Genomic DNA, 18227 nt, shown 5'->3' with positions numbered 1-18227 from the left:
ATCATCTGAGTGAATACTCGGTAGATTACATGTTCCACCCAACGCTGAGCTGAATATTGGAGGCAATGTATTGTATTGAATATGTAACGGCTCTTCTCGTGAGCTCTGGACCGTCGTCAGCACTTGACGAGGCCGCCCGCATGCAAATCTCCCGTGCAACCGCGCCCTGGTATTATCCTTGATCGTCATTCTCGATCAACATCCTCAACCATCGTCCTCACTCATCATCCTCAATCATCATCCTCAATCATCGTCCTCAATAACCAGCCCAATCTCCTCCACATTCCCCACACCCCCCACAGCCTCCGCCCCCTCGCCCTCCCCCTCCTCCGCCCCATCCCCCGTCTTAACAGCATTCGCATTAGCCACCAACTTCCGCTTCCCGGCCTCATCCACCTTCACCACGCCCCCCTTCTTCGCCTTCGCCTTCCTTGCCAGCGCCTTCGCCCGCTTCGCCCGATTCCTCTCCGTCTTCTCGCGATCCGCACGCTCGACCTCCCCCCTGCGCTCCAAAAACGCCTTCTCGGCCGCCTCGCCGCGCACCTCGTCGTCCATGGCGCGCAGGCGCTCGTACTCGCGCCGCCGCGAGGCCTTGTAGACGTGGAACTCGCCTGAGCCCGCGCCGGCACTGGAGCCCTGCACGTTGGCGACGATTTCGGGGGGCGCGGAGGAGGCGGCCGACGTGCTGGTGGGCGGCAGGTGGATTGTTGTGGTCGGGTTGGCGAGGAGCGAGGCTACGTGGGAGGCGTGGGTGGCGCGGGGGGAGAGGGCGCGGCGTTTGGCGGGGCGTGGGTGTGAGGAGGTCGGGATTGCTTCGGGGATGGGCTCGGACATGTTGAGGTGTGGTGGTGAGTCTTTGCGCGCAGGCGTCCGGTGAGGGTGGAGACGGGCGCAGGACTGGATGGGTGGGCGGCGGCGCTGCGATCTGGCGGGCGGCGCTGCAGTGTGGTGGTGCGGCGTTGACGTGGCGGCGCGCGAGTGAGTGGCGGACGCAGTATTTGAAGCGCGTGCGGGAAGCGTGTGTCGTGTCGACGAGACGCGCTGGTCGTGCCTGGATCGCCGGCCAGCGCGGCGGTACGGCGGGGCGTGTGCGCCACCCGCGCAGCGAAGTCGCCGCACGGCGTGCAGGTGGATGAAACGCTGCCCGCGTGTCCTGCTGGCTGTGCCTGTTTCGCCTTGTCCTCTGACGCCTGACACTTGACAGATCGCCAGCATCTGAACTGCCCCGTCCGCACTGCAGTCTCGTCGAGGGCCGCCAACATGGGGAAACCCCGCGTGAGTGGAGCAGAGGAGACGCCCGGGCGGCTGCTGACATTCGCAGATGATTATATTGATCCGCCATGCGCAGTCCGAGGGCAACAAGAACCGCGACATCCACCAGTTCATCCCGGACCACCGCGTGAAGCTGACCCAGCATGGCTGGACCCAGGTACGTCGGCCGCAGGACCTCCCGCGCACAGCTAACCCCGCCAGGCAGAGGAGGCCGGCCGCCAGCTGCGCTCGCTGCTGCGCCCGGACGACACGCTGCAGTTCTACACGTCGCCGTACCGCCGCACGCGCGAGACCACCGAGGGCATCCTGCGCACCCTGACGTCCGACGACCCGCAGCCGTCGCCCTTCCCGCGCAACAAGATCACCGTCTTCGAGGAGCCGCGCCTGCGCGAGCAGGACTTTGGCAACTTCCAGCCATGCTCCGCCGAGATGGAGAGGATGTGGCAGGAGCGCGCCGACTACGGCCACTTCTTCTACCGCATCCCGGACGGCGAGAGCGCGGCTGACGCTTATGATCGCGTCAGTGGCTTCAATGAGAGCCTGTGGCGGCAGTTTGGCGACGAAGACTTCCCGAGCGTCTGTGTGCTGGTCACCCACGGCTTGATGTCGCGTGTGTTCCTCATGAAATGGTAAGTGCGAGAGCTGGGCTGGCTGCAGGCGCTGACATGTCAGGTACCACTGGTCCGTCGAGTACTTTGAGGACCTCCGCAACGTCAACCACTGCGAGTTCATCGTCATGAAGCAGAGCGAGACGAACAAGAAGTTTATACTGCAGAACGAGCTGCGCACGTGGTCAGAGCTGAAGCGGCGCGCGGCTGCTGCCGGTGGGACCGCCCCGGCTTCGACAACGCCGAGCAGAACGCACTCGCAGTCCGCCCTCACAGAGTCGCCGACCATCCCGATACGGCGATGGGGCGGCTGCGTGAACGGCTGCAACCACGACAAGTTCAACTGGCCGAAGCGGCCCATGCGGAAGAACACAGTCGAGTATCTCGGCCCACCCGCCACCACAATCGCAACCCCCAGCCCGTCCATCGAGGAGCACGAAGACCCCCCCGTCGCCGCGCAAGACGGCAGCAACCCCCCCGTCATCGAAGAGCCCACGCCCTCCAAACTCCCCCGCAAACAAACCACAAAACTCGCCCACGTCACCGCGCTGCCTCCCACCCCCGCCTCCCCCAACGACGCCTCCGCCGACGCCTCCACCAGCGACGACGACGACACGCGCTCCCGCAACCCCTCCGTGCCCCGCACCTCCGCTGTCCTGCGGCACCTGCAGCCCGCGCACACCCCCGGCGAGGGCTTCTCCGACGACTCGGACTACTTCCCCGGCATGCAGCACCTGTCCGCGACGGCCACGGGCAAGAGCAGACTCCGCGCTAGCTCGCGCCAGCGCCAGCAGAGCAAGGAGCGCAAACTGGCTCGTCGCCAGACGGAGCAGGGCTGGAAGGCCGAGAGCGGCATGGGCACCGGCAGGCGCGCGAATGCGCTGGGTGATGGGGATGAGACGTGCACGAGCGGCGTTGAGGACGCGGGGAAGGCGGCGCAGGGGGAGGAGGCGCAGACGCAGACACAGACACAGTCCCTGACGGAGCACCAGCATGACGAGCCGATATTACGGGAGGCGCTGAAGGGCGACATGCAAGTCGCCCATGGCGCTGAGCAGGCGGTGCCCGAGGGCGAAGGGGAGGGGAGTGTGCACGCGCTGGGCGAGAAGGAGATTGAGCGGCTGGAGGCCAAGGAGGGGTCGGTCAGGGAGCAGGTGTATTAAGTCAAGCCCTGGTGGCGGGCAAGTCGATACAACGAAATCAAGCGAGTCGGGGTTTATCATCTCCAGTCTTCTGTGCCCCCTTGCTGCTCCCCGTCATCGTGCTAGTCTCAGTCGATGCCGACCTGATGCCAGCAAGCTCTGAAACGCACACCGGACGTCGTCGCAGTCCATGTACAGTACGCGTTTCCACATACACAGTAGTACGCGTGCTACCTGCCGCTTCCGTCGCCCTGCGCTTTTACGTTTACTATATGCAGACGCAGACGCAGACGGTCGCGTGAGCAAGCAGCCCCGGCGCTGCATGACGTCAAGCCCGCTTCTGCACTTCATCTACTGCGTTTCCGCGTCTGCGTGTTCATGTTCATTTAAGTGTCTTCGCATTCGCGCTGTCTCGGACGTGGATTTCGACGCTGGAAGCTGCGGATCTACCAAGGAGATTATTGAGCTGGAGATTGCAGATTGCAGATTGCTGGACGCGTCGTGCTTTCCGTTCTGGTTCTGGTGTGGGTCTTTCCCCGCGTTTCGGTTGGCGCTAGTGAGTTCGGGAGACGACGTGTGGTGACGAGGACGGGAGTAAACAACGACGTCACCTGTATACACGCAATTGAGGGACCTGGGAAACTGAAGGAATTCGAGGAACTCAAGGAACTGGAGGAAGGGAAGGAAGGCAATCCGCACTGGATTACTGGAACACTGGAATACTGGAGTGCTGGAGTACATCGCTGCCAAACCGACACAACGATTCAGTCCTCCCACACTTACCACCCTAATCCTACTCCAAACCACCGCCGGCCTAGATCAATCCTCAAGACCATCGTCAACCCAAACCCTACCTCTCTACTACCAACCTAAGTCTCTCTTACTGCCCGCCATGGACGACTGGCAAGACCACGCCCTCAGCACGCGCCACATGCACAACCGCAACTCGCGCCGCCCGTCGGGAAAAGGCCGCAAAGGCGGAACGTTCGATGTGCGCAAGGCGTTTGGCGAATATGAAGTCAAGTGCCCGAGCTATGAGCGTGCGCTGAGGGAGCTGCGGGATGGGGATGGGGTTGATGGCCAGCTCGCCGAGCCACAACTCGAGCTGCTGCGCCTCACCGACGACGGTCAGGGCGTGCTGGGCGAACTTGTGCTGCCGGGGCTGCTGCGCGCAACCGTCGTGCTGGCGGCGACGAGACGCGGACTCGCGCTGCTGACGCGTGCGCTGGCCGGAGACGCAAGCGACGACGAAGACGACGAAGACGTTGACAACGACGACAACGCCGCCAACTCCCACTCCGACGACGACGACGAAGAAGAAGAAGAAGACCGCTTCACCACCTTCGAAAAAAACTCCTTCCGCACCCCCAAATTCTGGCTCGCCTGGAACGGCCCCCTGACCCTCCCCCCCGCCTCCCCACCCCCCACCCCCTCGACCCCCTCCCACCCCTCATTCCCCCGCAAACACGACCCCGCAGACTCCCCACCCCCGTCCCCCACCCTCCACCGCACAGGCTCCTCCTTCCCGCCCCCCAAACCCGCGCCCTCGGCTACCCCCCAGCCCGCAGAAGGCACCGGCTACGTCGTGTTCGCGGGCAACGAGTGCCGCAAGTTTCGCGGCACGGTGAGTTGCGCCGAGTGGGGGTGGAGGGATGTCGCGTTCGGGGGGTTCAAGACTGTGGGGCGCGGGGAGAGCGAGAGGGGGCTGGTTTGGGGGGGGAGGGATGTGGAGACTGGGTGGAGGGAGGCGCAGAAAGGGGACGGGGAGTGGGGTGCGAGGGTTGATGCGAGGAGGAGGGTGGTTTTTGATTAGGGGGGTGTATTGTAGAGGGCGAAGCGGAGAGCGAGGGTTGCGAGGCTTGGGCTGGGGGTGGGAGACGGTGGGTGTGCAGATGCACCGCCGTTCTAGCCATGTACATTGGAAGCAAAACATGCGTCTATCATAGTCTGGTTGCAAGCTTCTTTGTGTGTCTGGAGACTGTTTCGCCCTGATCGCGTCAGACAGCGTCCGAAATCTAGAGTCTAGTAGCCTCGAGTGATTGTTTTAGCCGGGACAGAAGAAACGAGGGATCCCCATTTGCTGATCTGGAAAAACGAGGCCCGAGGGTAGTCTCAGAGTGCTTCTGGGGTCTCAACGTAGCAACACCTTGGACAACGAACTGTAAACACACACCCTACGCAGCGCTTTTCAGCTGCTAAATCCAGTGTTGTTTGCCCAATCTTGTACCCCAGTGTTAGGTCATCAAGCTTAGCATTGGATTGGATTGTACAGTAAACCGGCCTCCCATGGGGCACTACTCGACGTGTGAACAGAGGGGTCACCAGGGCGCGCTTGCACGGGAGATTTGCATGCAGGCAGCCTTGTCAAGTGCTGACGATGGTCCAGAGCTCGCGAGAAGAGCCATTGCATATCCAATACAACAGATTGCTTGCTGGTTACAACCTTCTTAGCCGTACGAATCGCAGTCACCATCTCATTCAGATTGACCCAAGACAAATAATGCGACCTGGACAGCGCGAGGGGTTGAGACTACCAACACCTGGCCCATTGCGAGACCCGCAGAGGCACACACAATCCGAGAAATGCTTCAAATCTAGACTGGCGCTGAAAACAGCGGTAGCTTGTACAGACCTTCATCGAGCAGCGCAAGATCATACTTGGGACTTTTCCTCTTGTCAATTGAGAGCGAGAGTTGACACTGCTTCTCCCTGGATCGGCCCAACGGATTGCGCCTCCACCGCATCTGGCCGCGTATCATGAGCCGGAGGTCCTCGTTGAGGTTGATGCGCGTCGTTGATCCGCGGCGAATGGGCACCAGAAAACGCGCCTGGCCTGGACTTGTCCTGCCGTGGTCCATCCTGGCTAGGTGTGGGAGCATCCGCCGGGCCGGGGCTATGCTCGTGGCAACACTGGTTGCCGTGTCTGTGTCTTCCAAAAGCGTGCAATACACACCTAACTCTTCGCTCTTGTCCGCACCATTAAATGTGAAGACGATACGTGGGATGTTGGGCACGTCCATGGCGCTGTACTCTGCGGAGACTGGAATCGTTTGTGGAGGAGAGACAGCGGCGCGGCTCAACCCGAAATCATGCAAGTTGATCGGGCGATATGTGACTTCGTCTGATATGTCAGTTCTGTTTTCAGAATGTTTCGTCTCGCAATCAACCATGTGTGCCATGATATGGATGGTACATGCTTCATGGGCTGCCGGATTGGCGAAACAGGGCTTCACTGTTTCGACAAGAGACGGCCAGTGGAGCCTGTTGTAAGTCTCCAGATACGTGTCCTGCTGCAGTATGATGCCCACAATTCCGCCGTCACGGCGACGGCAGTCGAGAAACGCAACTGCCCAGGAGACATGTATGCTGATACATTTTCTCATCTTGCGGATACTCGATATAGTGAATGTGATTCCATAGTGCTTTTCAATGTGTGCTTGTAAGATCACTTCCCTGTCCGTGGAGGAATCGGGCCAATCCAGGACCTCGGGCTGCCAGAGCATACAGTATAACTCTACCAAGTGGCCGCTCCTCCGCAGTCGTGACATGATGGATTTTCCACACATTGCGTCAAACAACGGTACCAAATGGGCGGAATCCGTTTAAGGCTTACGACCGTTACCTCAAAGAAATCACCCTTCCTGCAGATCGGGTGGTGTCGGCTTGGTCGGGAAATACGAAGAGGGGTTCCTTCCCCCTAATGGGTCGTTCAGATGATAGCCGTAAGTCCTGGTCATCACTCCTTGCACGAGTTGCGCGCCTTACTTTCAGAGTTTGCTAACTCCAAGCCTGTCGGATACAGTTGTTGTTAGCTCACTCTCTGGTCAAAACGCTACAGCACTCTGCGAGCAGCAGAACTTCTACGGTCCAGATTTCATCTCGCTTGAAGAGGGCATCTACTGTAATATGGAGACCCGCGAAACTTTGCCTCTGTGCTCGAGCACTATTGTGGGCGACTGCTTTGATGTCGACAGCACTTCTCACATTTCGAAAGATGGGGCACACAAGCCTAGCATTCGTGCGCGGAACCCTACGAGGGTCATTCATTGGGGATCCGACGGCGGGAAAGAGGAGTAGGCTGTGTCGGAGAGGTGAGAAGAACTGATGATGGACGGTTCTGATCTCGCTCTTTGTGAACCGCAAGCGTGTTTCTTTGCTTGCCACTATCTTTTTAGTTTTTTGGGGGCTTTTTTGTTGTGTTTTCTGGAGTCATGTCGTGTTCATAGACAGTTACTAGAAGCAATTCTACTGGTTCGCTACTTGCTGGATCTTTGTCAAAGTTCTGAATTCATCTGTGCATGTCCGTCCTATAAACCTATTGCTGGATGCACAATGCGTATCAAGACCCTGGAAAGTGTTTCTCCTTCCTGCAATCTACCTCCTTTTCAACCAATCTAAGTTCAGCTTGCTTTTATGAATACTCACTTGGCTATCTAGCGTTCGTCATCTTCATTGTCTCGGCTTTGCATTGTCAGATCATCAAAGGTGTTCGCAATCACAAGCTCAGGCGATCATGGGCCTACGCGGAAGGAGAGTAAGCCTCCATGTAGAGAACCGATGATCACGCCCCTTTCAAGGCTGGCGCCTCACACAATCTGTTCCAAATCGAGTCTGGGTCTATGTCGATTGCTCGAAAGTACCTACTTAGTTAGTCAATTACTCTACACAGTTATTGCAGGCGAATAAGGCGGCTTAGTTTCTCCATACTCCCATTAACCATTCGCGATGCTTTTTAGCGTCTTCGTTGGCTAGCTGAGCCTCCTCGACGGGCATGTCTCGATATCTCTCAAACTTAGCCCGACTGAGTCGTTGTCGTTCAGAAACATCTGGATCTGGTCGATAATCGTTCGAAAGGCGACTGTTGAAGTTATTTGTGAAACCATAGCATAATGGAAGGAAGCGACGACGCTGCTAACATTCGCACGCCGCGCTTGACCGCTGTAACAAGGTGAATGTAGACATCAACGCCGGCCCTGCTACGTACTGTTCACTGCCTTCTTGGCTAAAATATTAGACTGAACTTCAAGCTCCTGGCCCGCTTTTGGGCCAGATCAGGGCAGGATGGTGAGCAGCTTTGGAGGAAACAAATAGACTGAGTAAGCAGCTTTACCGTACGTGTCGCTAATCTGGAGCTTCAATGCCCATCGTTTCTGGCGGCAATAGCCTCCGCTTTCGTAGGGCCTAACTCACGGGGCGACATTCCTGATGCAGCAGGTGTCCACCCAGAAATGTTGTAGACCATCCTTTCTGGCTTGCTCGCCGCACCGGCCAATTTTTTCATGACTCTTCTTGTATCCCGGTTTCTCTGCGTATTCACCAGATATGAAAGCGTCGAACGTGACTTCCTTGCTTGTTTGGCTCCATGTGTGCGAGAGTATGGCATATGATGGAACGTCGTCGCTGATGTACTCTACAAAACCAAGGTTGCCCTCGCCGTCAAGGTGCAGGAGGCGCATGATGAAACAGAGAGTAGCTGTAAGTGGCTCTTGCAAGGCGGGACTGGCAGGCTTGCCATACGTTCTCGTCGTCTTGAGGAGTGCTGGTGTTGCTGCCTTCCAGCTGACGAGGTTGCCAACAAAGCGATTGGTTCATGATCTTAGCCTGCAGGAGAATCTTGGCTAAACAAGCAGCACAGTACGCGTGTGGTTGATTTCTCTGAAGCATGAATGCGCTGATAGATGGGTACGAGGATGTATTCACTCTTGTTGTGTGAAGGTACGAAGTGGTGGATGGTCAAGTGCAGTGGCGGGGTCGAAAAGGTAAGGTGACGACGGTTGCTGCACAAGAAAGGCAGGTACGAACCTGGACGCTCTTGGGACTCAGTATCGTCAATTGAATTTTCTTGTATTGAGGTATCCAGACTGCTGTGCTAATTTTGCTGCTCCAAGGTGCTGAGCAGAGAACATTCAAACTGCGCCAGTTCCCAATGATGTGAGTATCTCTCTACCGCTCGCGAACATCGCTTGCGGTGTCCACTGCAAACAAACTATGATGGGAATATGATTACAAATGCAACTTCATGTCAACTTTGCGTGCCGATTTACCGCCTGGGCACAACACCTCCAGGCCTCGCGCCAGCACCACTCTGGATCAGCAGCTTGAATCCGTTTTTAAGCGCGACCATGTCTGGGTACGCGTTCTTGTGTAGCTCAAATGCGTTCGGTACAACCTTGATACCCCAGGCACCCCTCGGCTTGTGCTCTCCCATCTGGAAACAGATCCAGAAGTAGCCGGGGTGCTTAGGCATGCTGCAGAAGGCGTACATGGAGCGGGTGGGGTTGGCCTTGCAGTAGTTCTCGAGCCAGAGTTCTAATAATGTCAGTCAACTGTCAAGAGAACGGGGAAACAAACATACCAGTATCTGACTTTGTGCCTGGCTGGAAACGCTCATCTCGTGTGAGTTCAGCGACCTTACGTGCCATCGCCTCGACATGGTTGACGATCAACTCGTCAAGATCAGTGTATGTCGCTTTACCGACCCTAAGCTGTTTGCCAAGCGAGTATTCGCTTTCTTTGCCCAGCTCCAGCACGTCGAGATGTTGGTATGCGCTGTTGGACACTTTCCATGTGACAACCAAGTGATCGAAACCCTTCGATGAAGGACGAATGACAAGTTCACCAGGCTCTTTACTACCAAGGTATTCTTCCGCTTGGGCGGAGTTCATGCTGAAGAACAAAGGATGGTTGATGACACGGTTGGGCCGACCAGAAGCGACTTCCTTCTCCTTCTCGGCGGCTTGCTTGTCGGCACGCTCTTGTGCATCATCCCATTCACCAGCGATGCGGTCGAAGGCTTTCGGGACCGGTTGCCGGATGAGATCATCTCGTAACGAAAGTTGCGCAGTAAGCGCCTTGCGGTTGAGATAGACAATTCTGGCTCGAACAGTCTGATGTGTTTGATAGACATGGCGAGGCTCTTGTCCGCCACTCCCAACGCCCTCCGGGAACTCGGACTCAGAAACGCCACCTTCAATTCCGTTCTCGAGCCTGACCTCAATGTGATCGGGGAAGGTACGCTTGATTTGTACCGGGACAACCATGCCTTCGTACAGACTCTCCTTGGTCTCGCCGGTGAGCATTGTGAATACTTCCTCTCCGGTCATCAGTGCAAATATTTGCCTGATCTCCTCGTAGGGGTTCTCCAACTCGGCGCGGATAGTTTCGAGCGTGGCGCGCTTCCTCTGGCCGAAGTTCTTCTCGATCTCAGCCGCATAGTCCTCAAGCGCAAGGTCATTAACCAAATCTGTGGTATCTTCCCTAACCATCTTCCGGATGACTGCACTTGGACCGCCGTCATCGACCTCAGCTTTGACATCCTCCTCATCCATGTTAAGAGCGTCGGCGACCATCTTGCGGGCGAGGTCGTAGTCCTCGGGATGCACGCGAGTGTAATCGAGGTAGTCAGAAGCCTCTTCTGTGGAGTCGTACGGTATGTACAGGAAACTGGCACAGTTCTGGAAGACCTTGGGGCCCATAGCCGCCTTGAGATCTCGAGAGGCGTTTTCTGAAACACCAAGTAGATCGAATCGAGAAAGAATCTCGTCTCCATTTGCTTTGATGGCTTTGATCATCCTGTCCGCTTTGCGAGGGCCAAGACCGCAGACGTACGGAAGAAGCTTCGACATATATTTGTCGTCCCATGTCTCCGGCAGATCAATGCCAACAAGGTTCACCATGTCGACCATAGCGGTCTCGAGACGATCCATGAGCTTGTCCTGAGGGACGAGTGTTTGGTCTTTGACGAATGGGATTGACACAATGTCTTTGCCAAGCGAGGCGTATTCAGCGAGCGGGTTCTGCAGATATCTTCCAAGAGCGACGCAGTATCTGGCAAGCTCGGGAAGCTTGGGGAACTCGGCGTTAGCACGAGCGCTGCTGTAGTAAAGTCGAGCGACCTCGTCGTTGACTAGTACTACTTCCAGAGGATCGCTCCTGTCTTGACCGGTGCTCTCGTCTTCGTAGCTTGGCCCTGTGAGGTTGTGTTGAGCGACGATGTCTTGCACGTCTTTGTACAGCCTCCGCGTCTCGACAGACCAACCGCTGATGCCGACCACGTCTGGGCGACGACGTTGAATAGCATCGACGAGCTTGATGATATCTTGGCCATCCGGAATTCCACGCTCCTGGTTGCCGAGCCTCATATCCACGAGCTTGCCATGTTCCATTACACGACCGTCATTCTCGAGATACGCCCACAAGATGGCGTCGCCGCGCTGGCCTTTTCCATTCGAAAGACAAAGAACATTCGGGATTGAACCGAGGACTGCGCTCTTGAGCTTGAATGGGGCTTGATCGAGCTTGTTGTAGTAGTTCTCCCTGGCGCGGCTGGCAAGCTCATCTTCGCAACGAGCACGCAGGGACTCTTTGACGCCGTTGGCGATGATGCCCTGCAGTTTCTCAAGTGCGATGTCAAGGAGCTCTCTACGAAGGTTGTTCCAGGTCTCAGACACTTCACTGACATTGTCTGAGACAATTTTGTCGTGAAGCCTGCTTCTGAAACTCTCGTAGTTACCCATCGAGATGCTGACCTGCACAAGACCTTCTTGCTCAGCTTTCAGCATCTTCAAGAACAGGTCAGGTCTGCCGTTCAGATCAAGGAAAGTTTGTCCACGCAAGTACTTGAACTCATAGTAGGGATGGTCTTCGGTGATCTTGCGCATACCCTTGTCTGTTCGTATGCAGTCGATCAGAGCGTTCTGGTAAAAGCTGCCTCGCAGGAACCTACGAAGACGAGAGCTCTGATGTAGGTCCTGCACAAACAGAAGTTTGGCAGACCTGAGCAGTGATACACCCGTTTCAGGAGCATCCGCCATCTGGTCAGCAAGCTCTTCGACCTTATATGGTGGATCTTCGATAACCTGAGGTCCTCTGCTGGATCCTTCGGCCTTTTTGGCGAAATCCTCGGCGCTAATGCCAATTGCTTTAACAAGCAAATGCGCCTTGCCGCTTCGAAGCTTGTCGAAGAAGTTGCGCGCATTGTTGGCTCGCTTTTGTGTGCCGTTGGACTCTTGTCGTACTTCGTTGATCTCTTGCGAGTACTGGTAGTGCAGGTAATCCTGCAGTTCTTGAATCTCTTCGATGGTGACTGCCTTGTCCATCAGATCCTCAATCTCGCCATCAACAATTTCGGGCTGTACGGCCCTCACATTCTCGTAGATTTGGCGTAGTGAATCTCGCTTCTCAGCGAAAGCTCTGAACTTGAGGTCGAGATCAAAGACTTCCCACAGGTCGCTCTGGTTGAGAAGGCGTTCTGGCCGAGCGTCGGGAGGGGGGGCGCCGAAGTCATCCTGATCGTCGTTGTCGCCAGGTGCGTGGATGAGATAGTCTTTGCGATGATTGAAGATGAAAGGTACTTCGTAATCTTCGATGTTGATGAACTCGAGGACCTTGCGCACTGCTTGCTGGAAGGGCTGTTGGAAATAGTTCGGGAGTCCCTTCTTCGGCCAGAGAAGCTTGGATATCCACAGTGCCTCCTCTTCAAGTCTCTGCTGCATAGCTTCAGGCGTCAGTTCAAGCTCCTTGAATGGCTTGCGGGCGAGCTGCAGACGCTCGGGCACGTCCGTCTCTCGGATGACGTTGTCCTCATCTGTCAACATGCGCTCCTGCAGCTGAGATGGCTCGAACACGTCTTTGAGCTGGAGCTCGCGACCCTCGCCGGTCTGTTCCTCCTCTTCAGCCTCTTGCATCTCGAGCGCCCAGTCATAGTCGGTGCCGTCCCCGAAGGCTGCCCTGTAGTCTTCTTCGGCACCCTCATCAAGTCCGGCAGCCTGCAGTCCTTGTGTAATGAGGTTGATTCCCGGTTGTGTAACATCGCGGTCGTCTTCAATCTCGTCCTCGAACTGGTCTTCTTCGATGAAGTCGTCAAATTCTCCACCGAGTCTCCGGGGCTCATCGATATCGTCACCGGCTTCTTCGTCGGAGAAGATGTCATCTATACCGCGAGATTTGCGCTTCTCCTTGTGGCCGCGCTTCAGGCGCTTGTACTTGGGCTGCTTGTTGTCAGCGCATGCGCAGTAGAGATGGACCTTGGGAACAGGTCGCATGTCCTATCATACCGCTGACTCGTCCTCCCTCTCAGGCCGTTCAATACCAATCAGATCGAGATCGTCCTCGTCAAGATCCTCCTCAGCTTCGCGGTTCTTGCGCTTCTTCCTGCGGCGTCGTTCTCGCCGTGCCTCTACTTCGTCCTCGTCCTCGTCTTCGTCAGCGATGAAGCCAGCGCCCTCCTAATCATTAGTCAGCAGTTGCTCCCACAGTGCATGCAGGCAGGCTTGCCTTCGCTAATAGTTCTTCGTCGTCATCGTCCTCTTCCTCGCTGGAGTCGTCGATTCCATTGGCGCCATTAGACTTCTTCGGCCGTTCCGCGCCACCTTCTCCATCAAAGTCCTCATCTTCCTCCTCGTCGCTGCCAACGTCGGCGATTGTGTCGAAGAGGTCTCTCGTGGCCATTGTGTATGGTGAGGTAAAGGAGATGCGCGAAAGCGTCTATGGGCGTCGGACAGGCGTTTTCGCGGCGTTCCAGAAGCCGACGCGGGGAAACAAGGCGCGGCGATTCAGGCGGAGAGGGAGTGAAGCAGATCGAGGTAAAGGGCGCGGACAAGGCAAAGAGGGTGGACCAACGCGTCTTGAAAGCGAAAGAGCGACCGGAGCCGCAGCTACGTAGCTCCGGGATCACGTGACTGTACACTCCGCCCATGTCCACGCCCATCCCGGAGGTACTTGGTAGCAACATGAAATGTGTACAGTTAACACGCGTTGTGTACGCGATTCGTGCTCCAAGTCCCCGTTCTGGTTCTGCGCTGTCTGCAGGGGTCATGTCATCACATGTCTACCAGCCTTGCGGCCTGTATGGAGCGCTAGAAGAATAGGTGAGGCATGGTGTTGCAGCTGAAACACGCAGTCGAGTGTATTCTATATATCAGAGACGCACCCTGTGCCCGACGCCCTTTCACATTGGTAGTCGCTTGACGTTGCTCCGACCCCGAACGCCATCTAATCTTTGGTCGTGTCCCGCCCGCAGCCTTGCAGCATCGTTTTGGCGCCGCATGCACAAACACTCGGCCCCGCTATTCGATAACTAACACGACCTCACGTTCTCCTGAGCCCTTTGCAGCCCGCGACAAGACACTCGCCCTCTATAACACGCCGCGGTCGCCTCCCGATCAGGCACGCAGTCCTTGCTACAGCACGTCCAGCCGGAATCCAATAGACGCTGTCCTCCATTGGGACACTGCCGTGATTGGCGACCCATCAGTCGACCCATCCTCGGGCGGCAACTCGAAACCACGTCCAGCCACGCTCACCTGCGCCTGAAACCGCACATCGTTACTGACGCTCGCCCTCCCAACTCCTTTCTTCACAGCGTCGACAGCGCTGCACACAGCCGCCATGGCCGACCCGTTCGCCCCCAAGACGATGAAGCGGAAGAACAAGAAGGGCCTTGCCCTGAGCGCACCCCCACCAAAGCCAGTGGCCTCGGAGAGCGATTCACAGGGACCAGGCAATGCGAAGGAGGAGACGCTTGAAATCGGCGTCGAGTTCCAGCTGGACTTGAAGGCAGAGGATCTGATTGTTCTGCGGGAGCTTGGATCCGGAAACGGAGGCACAGTCAGCAAGGTCCAGCATGCTGCTACTAAGGTCATCATGGCGAGGAAGGTGCGTTCGACCGGGTCGAGTGGAATAACAACGTGGGATAAGGAACGCTGACAGGTGTAGGTCATCCACGTCGAGGCCAAGAACGAGGTCCGGAAACGCATCGTGCGAGAGCTGCGCATTATGCACGAGTGCAACTCGCCCTACATTGTCGACTTCTACGGCGCCTTCCAGAATGACTCTGGAGATGTCATCATGTGCATGGAGTACATGGATGTGGGGTAAGTAGCCCCACAGGGTTCAGACTTGCAGGAACTGACACCTTGTAACAGTGCCCTTGACTGGGTTTCTCGCCAGTTTGGCCCCGTACGCGTCGATGTCCTCGGAAAAATCGCAGAAGCCGTGCTCGGCGGTCTCAGCTACCTTTACAGCGCCCACCGCATCATGCACCGCGACTTGAAGCCATCGAACATTCTTGTCAACTCGAAAGGCCAGATCAAGCTCTGCGATTTCGGCGTTTCTAGCGAACTCGATGGATCCATTGCCGAGACTTTTGTAGGGACAGGCACATACATGGCCCCTGAGCGTATTCAGGGTTCACCTTACACCGTCAAATCGGACGTATGGAGTGTCGGTCTTAGCATCATGGAGCTAGCTATTGGCAAGTTTCCTTTCTCAGGAAGCGCCGATGACGACGATGCTGGAGGCCCTCAGGGTATCCTTGATCTTTTGCAGCAGATCGTTCTTGAGCCTGCGCCGAAGCTGCCAAAGAGCGATGCGTTCCCTTCCATTTTGGAAGATATGGTTGCCAAGTGCTTGCTGAAAGACCCCAAGGAGCGACCGACGCCCAAGGAGCTTTATGTACGTCATATGCCGGTCCCGTTGTTGTCATTTTGCTAATGTTTCATAGGACCACGATGCGTTCCTCCAGGCTGCGAAGCGCACACCGGTCGACCTCGAAGCATGGGCGACTAGCATGCTCGAACACAACAAGCGCAAGTCACATCTCACCTCCTCCGTACCGTCCGGCAGCATTCGCGAGAAGCTGCAGAATCAGGAACCCGCGCCGAGGCGAGGTTCTGCGGATATCAGACAGCAAGGGCCGCCGTCGAGGAGAGGATCCGCTGATGTCAGGCAAGACGGACAAGCGCCACCGCGTCCCGCCTACCCTCAACGCACGTCGAGCAGCATCAGCCAACACAGCCAATCAAACAGCCAGTCGAGTCAAAGCGGACAAATGTCCCTCCCCATGCGACCGGCGCCACACGTATCAAACGGGTCCAATTCGAGACCTCAGTCAAGAGGTCCACCGCTCAATGGCGGGCTGCCACCCGCTCCGAGGAGAATGTACAGTGATGTGCAATAGCCTACTCTTTTGCATCGGAACCGTTCTTTCAGTGACACCTTTTTACGCATGTTTCGAACAATGCTGGGCATTTCTGGGGTTACCTGTGCATGTACTGAGTGTACAGTTCAAATTTGGAACTTTTGATGGGGCGAGATGTAGAAGGATGTACGGCTTGGAGCAAATTCATTGGAGCATCAATTTACGACTCCTCCACTCGACTGTACACTTTCGTTGAAACTTTACCAATCACAGCACGCAGTGCTTATGTCGCGCTTACCTTCGGCAGTCACGACGGGAGTAAAAGCCTCGCACCGAGAAGCAAGGTGACAGTCTATGTACGACAAAGAGGCATCACCAAACAACTACCCCGACTCAACATGATCATATCGCATGCGACAGGAATGCTACAGTAGCAGCTGACATATGCAAGATCGCAGCATCGTCACGATCTAGATATTTGTCTGAAGTTCACTGTCAGCGGCCTGGCACTCCACGGCACACTGCGGCACGTCCTTCCCCCAAAGACCACACAACAGCATCAACTCAACACAGTAAAAGAGCACACGACACACTTCTTTCTATAAAAGAAGGCTTCTGCGTCTAACGATCCACACTTGGATCACCATACATCCAGCATGTGGCGGGGCTTACGCACAATCGAGCACGCGAAAAGGTCGTGTGACGACTTCCCCCATGTGGACATCACCACTTCAAGCACCCTCTACACTGACATAAAGCTTAAGTGATGGCTTTGTAGCAAACCTATTGCTACGGTTCATTCATACACGTGTGTTGGAACGAGGATCTGATTGGCCATGTTGACACTCTTCGCTTTCCTCATAGCTACGCCAACGGCAAGCCTAGTCATCGCTTATGCTACAGCGTACCTTGCGATATTCCTGAGCGATCGGAACTGGTAATCTCGAATCATTCGCCTTAGGTACTGGTGCGATTGGACCAGAGAGCGCTATTGCGCTGCACATGTACGACTATTCCTCTTTCGCTAACATATGTCCGATCTGAGACTGACTGCTTCAACACAGCTACACATGGCAACAGCATAAACTGTGGTTACCTTATGACGGCACCTTTTGAAAGCTGTTCGCAGCGATGAAGAACGCCGTACAACACGGCAGCAGCAATGCGGAGCCACCTAGCCTGTTTGGCGCATACCATTCGAGTGAGGCACCAAAAAGAGAGAGAAATTGAAGTCTTGTAAGAATCACCAACAAGCAGAGATACTTCGTCACAACTTCGGAGTTTTGGTACTCCTACAATGCTGAACTCCATCGAACCCTTTCTACAGATCTGTCTAAGCTCTGAAGAGCTGTAGATCGTCCATAGCATGCTGTGTCCGTAGATACAAAATCGAATTCCTCTGCGTTCATTGTCTTACTGTGTAGCAGCAACCTTTTCGAATGTAGCCCGCAAAATGTGTTTCGAGCATATGCAAGCGACCTTGTATCGTCGACGCGAGGGGTGTTTCGAATCCGTTCAGCTATATGGCGACTCAAGAGTGCACATATAGCCCGCCATCCCAGTCTGACCGGAAGTGCGCGGCACTTGTGTCATGTCATTGAACCGGTGGCACTTGGAAATCGTCCGTGTCGCTGCGCGTACCTGCTCTCCCCTCTGGTTCAGGAGGGCCACGAAACACGCACCTGCCTCCAAACAAACGTCCTTGTCCTGCTCGTCCTGCTTGCCCTACTTCGCTGCGCGAGCCCTTGGACCTCAGGCCCTCTCCACGCTCCACAGCCCGAGATAGAGCCGGCCCGACTCCCTCTCCCCTCCTTGGCCATTGGCCGCCTCATCTATACACACAGTAGTAGAGGCACCGGAGATGCTCGCCCTCTCCGCAGTCCCTCGTTTTCTTGGTGAGCAGTGTGTCGTGTCGCAAGAGCTAGCTCGTGGGGACCGATGGCGCAATTCAGGGCGAGGGATCGGCGGTAGGGTTGTCGCCTCACTCAGGGCGGGCCTGGCGGGGAACGCTGGGGGTGTGCTTTTCGGAGATGGACGGGCTGGGGGTAGGGGCATAGGGCGCGAGGCTAGGGTGTGATGTGGTTTGGCCTGAGGAGCAGATAGGGCGGGCGTAAGCATGTTGTTGGTGGTGAGGCTGGGGCCTGTGATGTGATTGAGATGGAGCGAGCGCAGTATCACACTTTCGGTGGTAAGGCTAAGGAATAGTGATGTGGTTTGGCCTGGAGGCTAGTGGGCGAGGCTATGATGGGTTGTACGTTTTGGCCTGCGGAGCACTCTGGAATGGGG

At 56.2% G+C, this 18227-nt stretch overlaps 7 protein-coding genes across 7 annotated transcripts; 3 read left to right on the top strand and 4 right to left on the bottom strand.

Moving 5' to 3' along the window:
- Positions 1-243: 243 nt before the first annotated feature.
- C7974DRAFT_434953 (uncharacterized protein) lies at positions 244-834 on the bottom strand (the record flags this gene model as incomplete). The annotated part of the gene is made up of 1 exon (XM_046145025.1): positions 244-834. The coding sequence occupies one exon, from the start codon at positions 832-834 to the stop codon at positions 244-246; it is 591 nt and encodes a 196-aa protein (XP_045995176.1).
- A 426-nt stretch (positions 835-1260) lies between these two features.
- C7974DRAFT_434952 (phosphoglycerate mutase family protein) lies at positions 1261-3043 on the top strand (the record flags this gene model as incomplete). Its single annotated transcript, XM_046145024.1, has 4 exons — positions 1261-1275; positions 1322-1429; positions 1474-1901; positions 1945-3043. 4 exons carry the CDS (start codon positions 1261-1263, stop codon positions 3041-3043), a joined length of 1650 nt encoding a protein of 549 aa, XP_045995175.1.
- An 871-nt stretch (positions 3044-3914) lies between these two features.
- Positions 3915-4835, top strand: C7974DRAFT_414489 (uncharacterized protein; the record flags this gene model as incomplete). Its single annotated transcript, XM_046143804.1, has 1 exon — positions 3915-4835. The coding sequence occupies one exon, from the start codon at positions 3915-3917 to the stop codon at positions 4833-4835; it is 921 nt and encodes a 306-aa protein (XP_045995174.1).
- A 342-nt stretch (positions 4836-5177) lies between these two features.
- C7974DRAFT_456496 (uncharacterized protein) lies at positions 5178-6636 on the bottom strand. The gene has a single exon (XM_046146015.1). It carries the CDS (start codon positions 6586-6588, stop codon positions 5617-5619), a length of 972 nt encoding a protein of 323 aa, XP_045995173.1. The 5' UTR covers positions 6589-6636; the 3' UTR covers positions 5178-5616.
- A 1529-nt stretch (positions 6637-8165) lies between these two features.
- On the bottom strand, positions 8166-8847 carry C7974DRAFT_397151 (uncharacterized protein). Its single transcript, XM_046142159.1, has one exon. The coding sequence runs from the start codon at positions 8476-8478 to the stop codon at positions 8209-8211; it is 270 nt and encodes an 89-aa protein (XP_045995172.1). The 5' UTR covers positions 8479-8847; the 3' UTR covers positions 8166-8208.
- Position 8848: 1 nt separating this feature from the next.
- On the bottom strand, positions 8849-13629 carry C7974DRAFT_397150 (transcription elongation factor-like protein spt6). Its single transcript, XM_046142158.1, has 4 exons — positions 13298-13629; positions 13078-13248; positions 9378-13011; positions 8849-9331 (listed from the first exon to the last, which is right to left on the bottom strand). The coding sequence occupies exons 1-4, from the start codon at positions 13469-13471 to the stop codon at positions 9063-9065; spliced, it is 4248 nt and encodes a 1415-aa protein (XP_045995171.1). The 5' UTR covers positions 13472-13629; the 3' UTR covers positions 8849-9062.
- A 533-nt stretch (positions 13630-14162) lies between these two features.
- C7974DRAFT_211034 (kinase-like domain-containing protein) lies at positions 14163-16477 on the top strand. The gene is made up of 4 exons (XM_046136969.1): positions 14163-14677; positions 14738-14895; positions 14947-15475; positions 15525-16477. Exons 1-4 carry the CDS (start codon positions 14411-14413, stop codon positions 15978-15980), a joined length of 1410 nt encoding a protein of 469 aa, XP_045995170.1. The 5' UTR covers positions 14163-14410; the 3' UTR covers positions 15981-16477.
- The last annotated feature ends 1750 nt before the right edge of the window (positions 16478-18227 follow it).

Source organism: Boeremia exigua, assembly GCF_020726555.1.
Source record: "Boeremia exigua strain MPI-SDFR-AT-0100 chromosome Unknown C7974scaffold_8, whole genome shotgun sequence".
Taxonomy (NCBI): Eukaryota; Fungi; Ascomycota; class Dothideomycetes; order Pleosporales; family Didymellaceae; genus Boeremia; species Boeremia exigua.
Note: the sequence above shows the minus strand (reverse complement) of the source record. Positions and strands in the feature narration are given on the sequence as shown.

What these genes read in the sequence shown, in the direction of transcription:
- C7974DRAFT_456496 (XM_046146015.1), bottom strand. Translation starts at nt 6,588, where the DNA reads ATGTGTGGAAAATCCATCATGTCACGACTGCGGAGGAGCGGCCACTTG.
- C7974DRAFT_397151 (XM_046142159.1), bottom strand. Translation starts at nt 8,478, where the DNA reads ATGCGCCTCCTGCACCTTGACGGCGAGGGCAACCTTGGTTTTGTAGAG.
- C7974DRAFT_397150 (XM_046142158.1), bottom strand. Translation starts at nt 13,471, where the DNA reads ATGGCCACGAGAGACCTCTTCGACACAATCGCCGACGTTGGCAGCGAC. An exon ending in ACGAAGAACTATTAGCGAAG is followed by an intron (nt 13,249 to 13,297) that starts GCAAGCCTGCCT and finishes ACTAATGATTAG; the next exon opens with GAGGGCGCTGGCTTCATCGC. An exon ending in AGAGGGAGGACGAGTCAGCG is followed by an intron (nt 13,012 to 13,077) that starts GTATGATAGGAC and finishes GACAACAAGCAG; the next exon opens with CCCAAGTACAAGCGCCTGAA.
- C7974DRAFT_211034 (XM_046136969.1), top strand. Translation starts at nt 14,411, where the DNA reads ATGGCCGACCCGTTCGCCCCCAAGACGATGAAGCGGAAGAACAAGAAG. An exon ending in AGGTCATCATGGCGAGGAAG is followed by an intron (nt 14,678 to 14,737) that starts GTGCGTTCGACC and finishes TGACAGGTGTAG; the next exon opens with GTCATCCACGTCGAGGCCAA. An exon ending in CGACGCCCAAGGAGCTTTAT is followed by an intron (nt 15,476 to 15,524) that starts GTACGTCATATG and finishes AATGTTTCATAG; the next exon opens with GACCACGATGCGTTCCTCCA.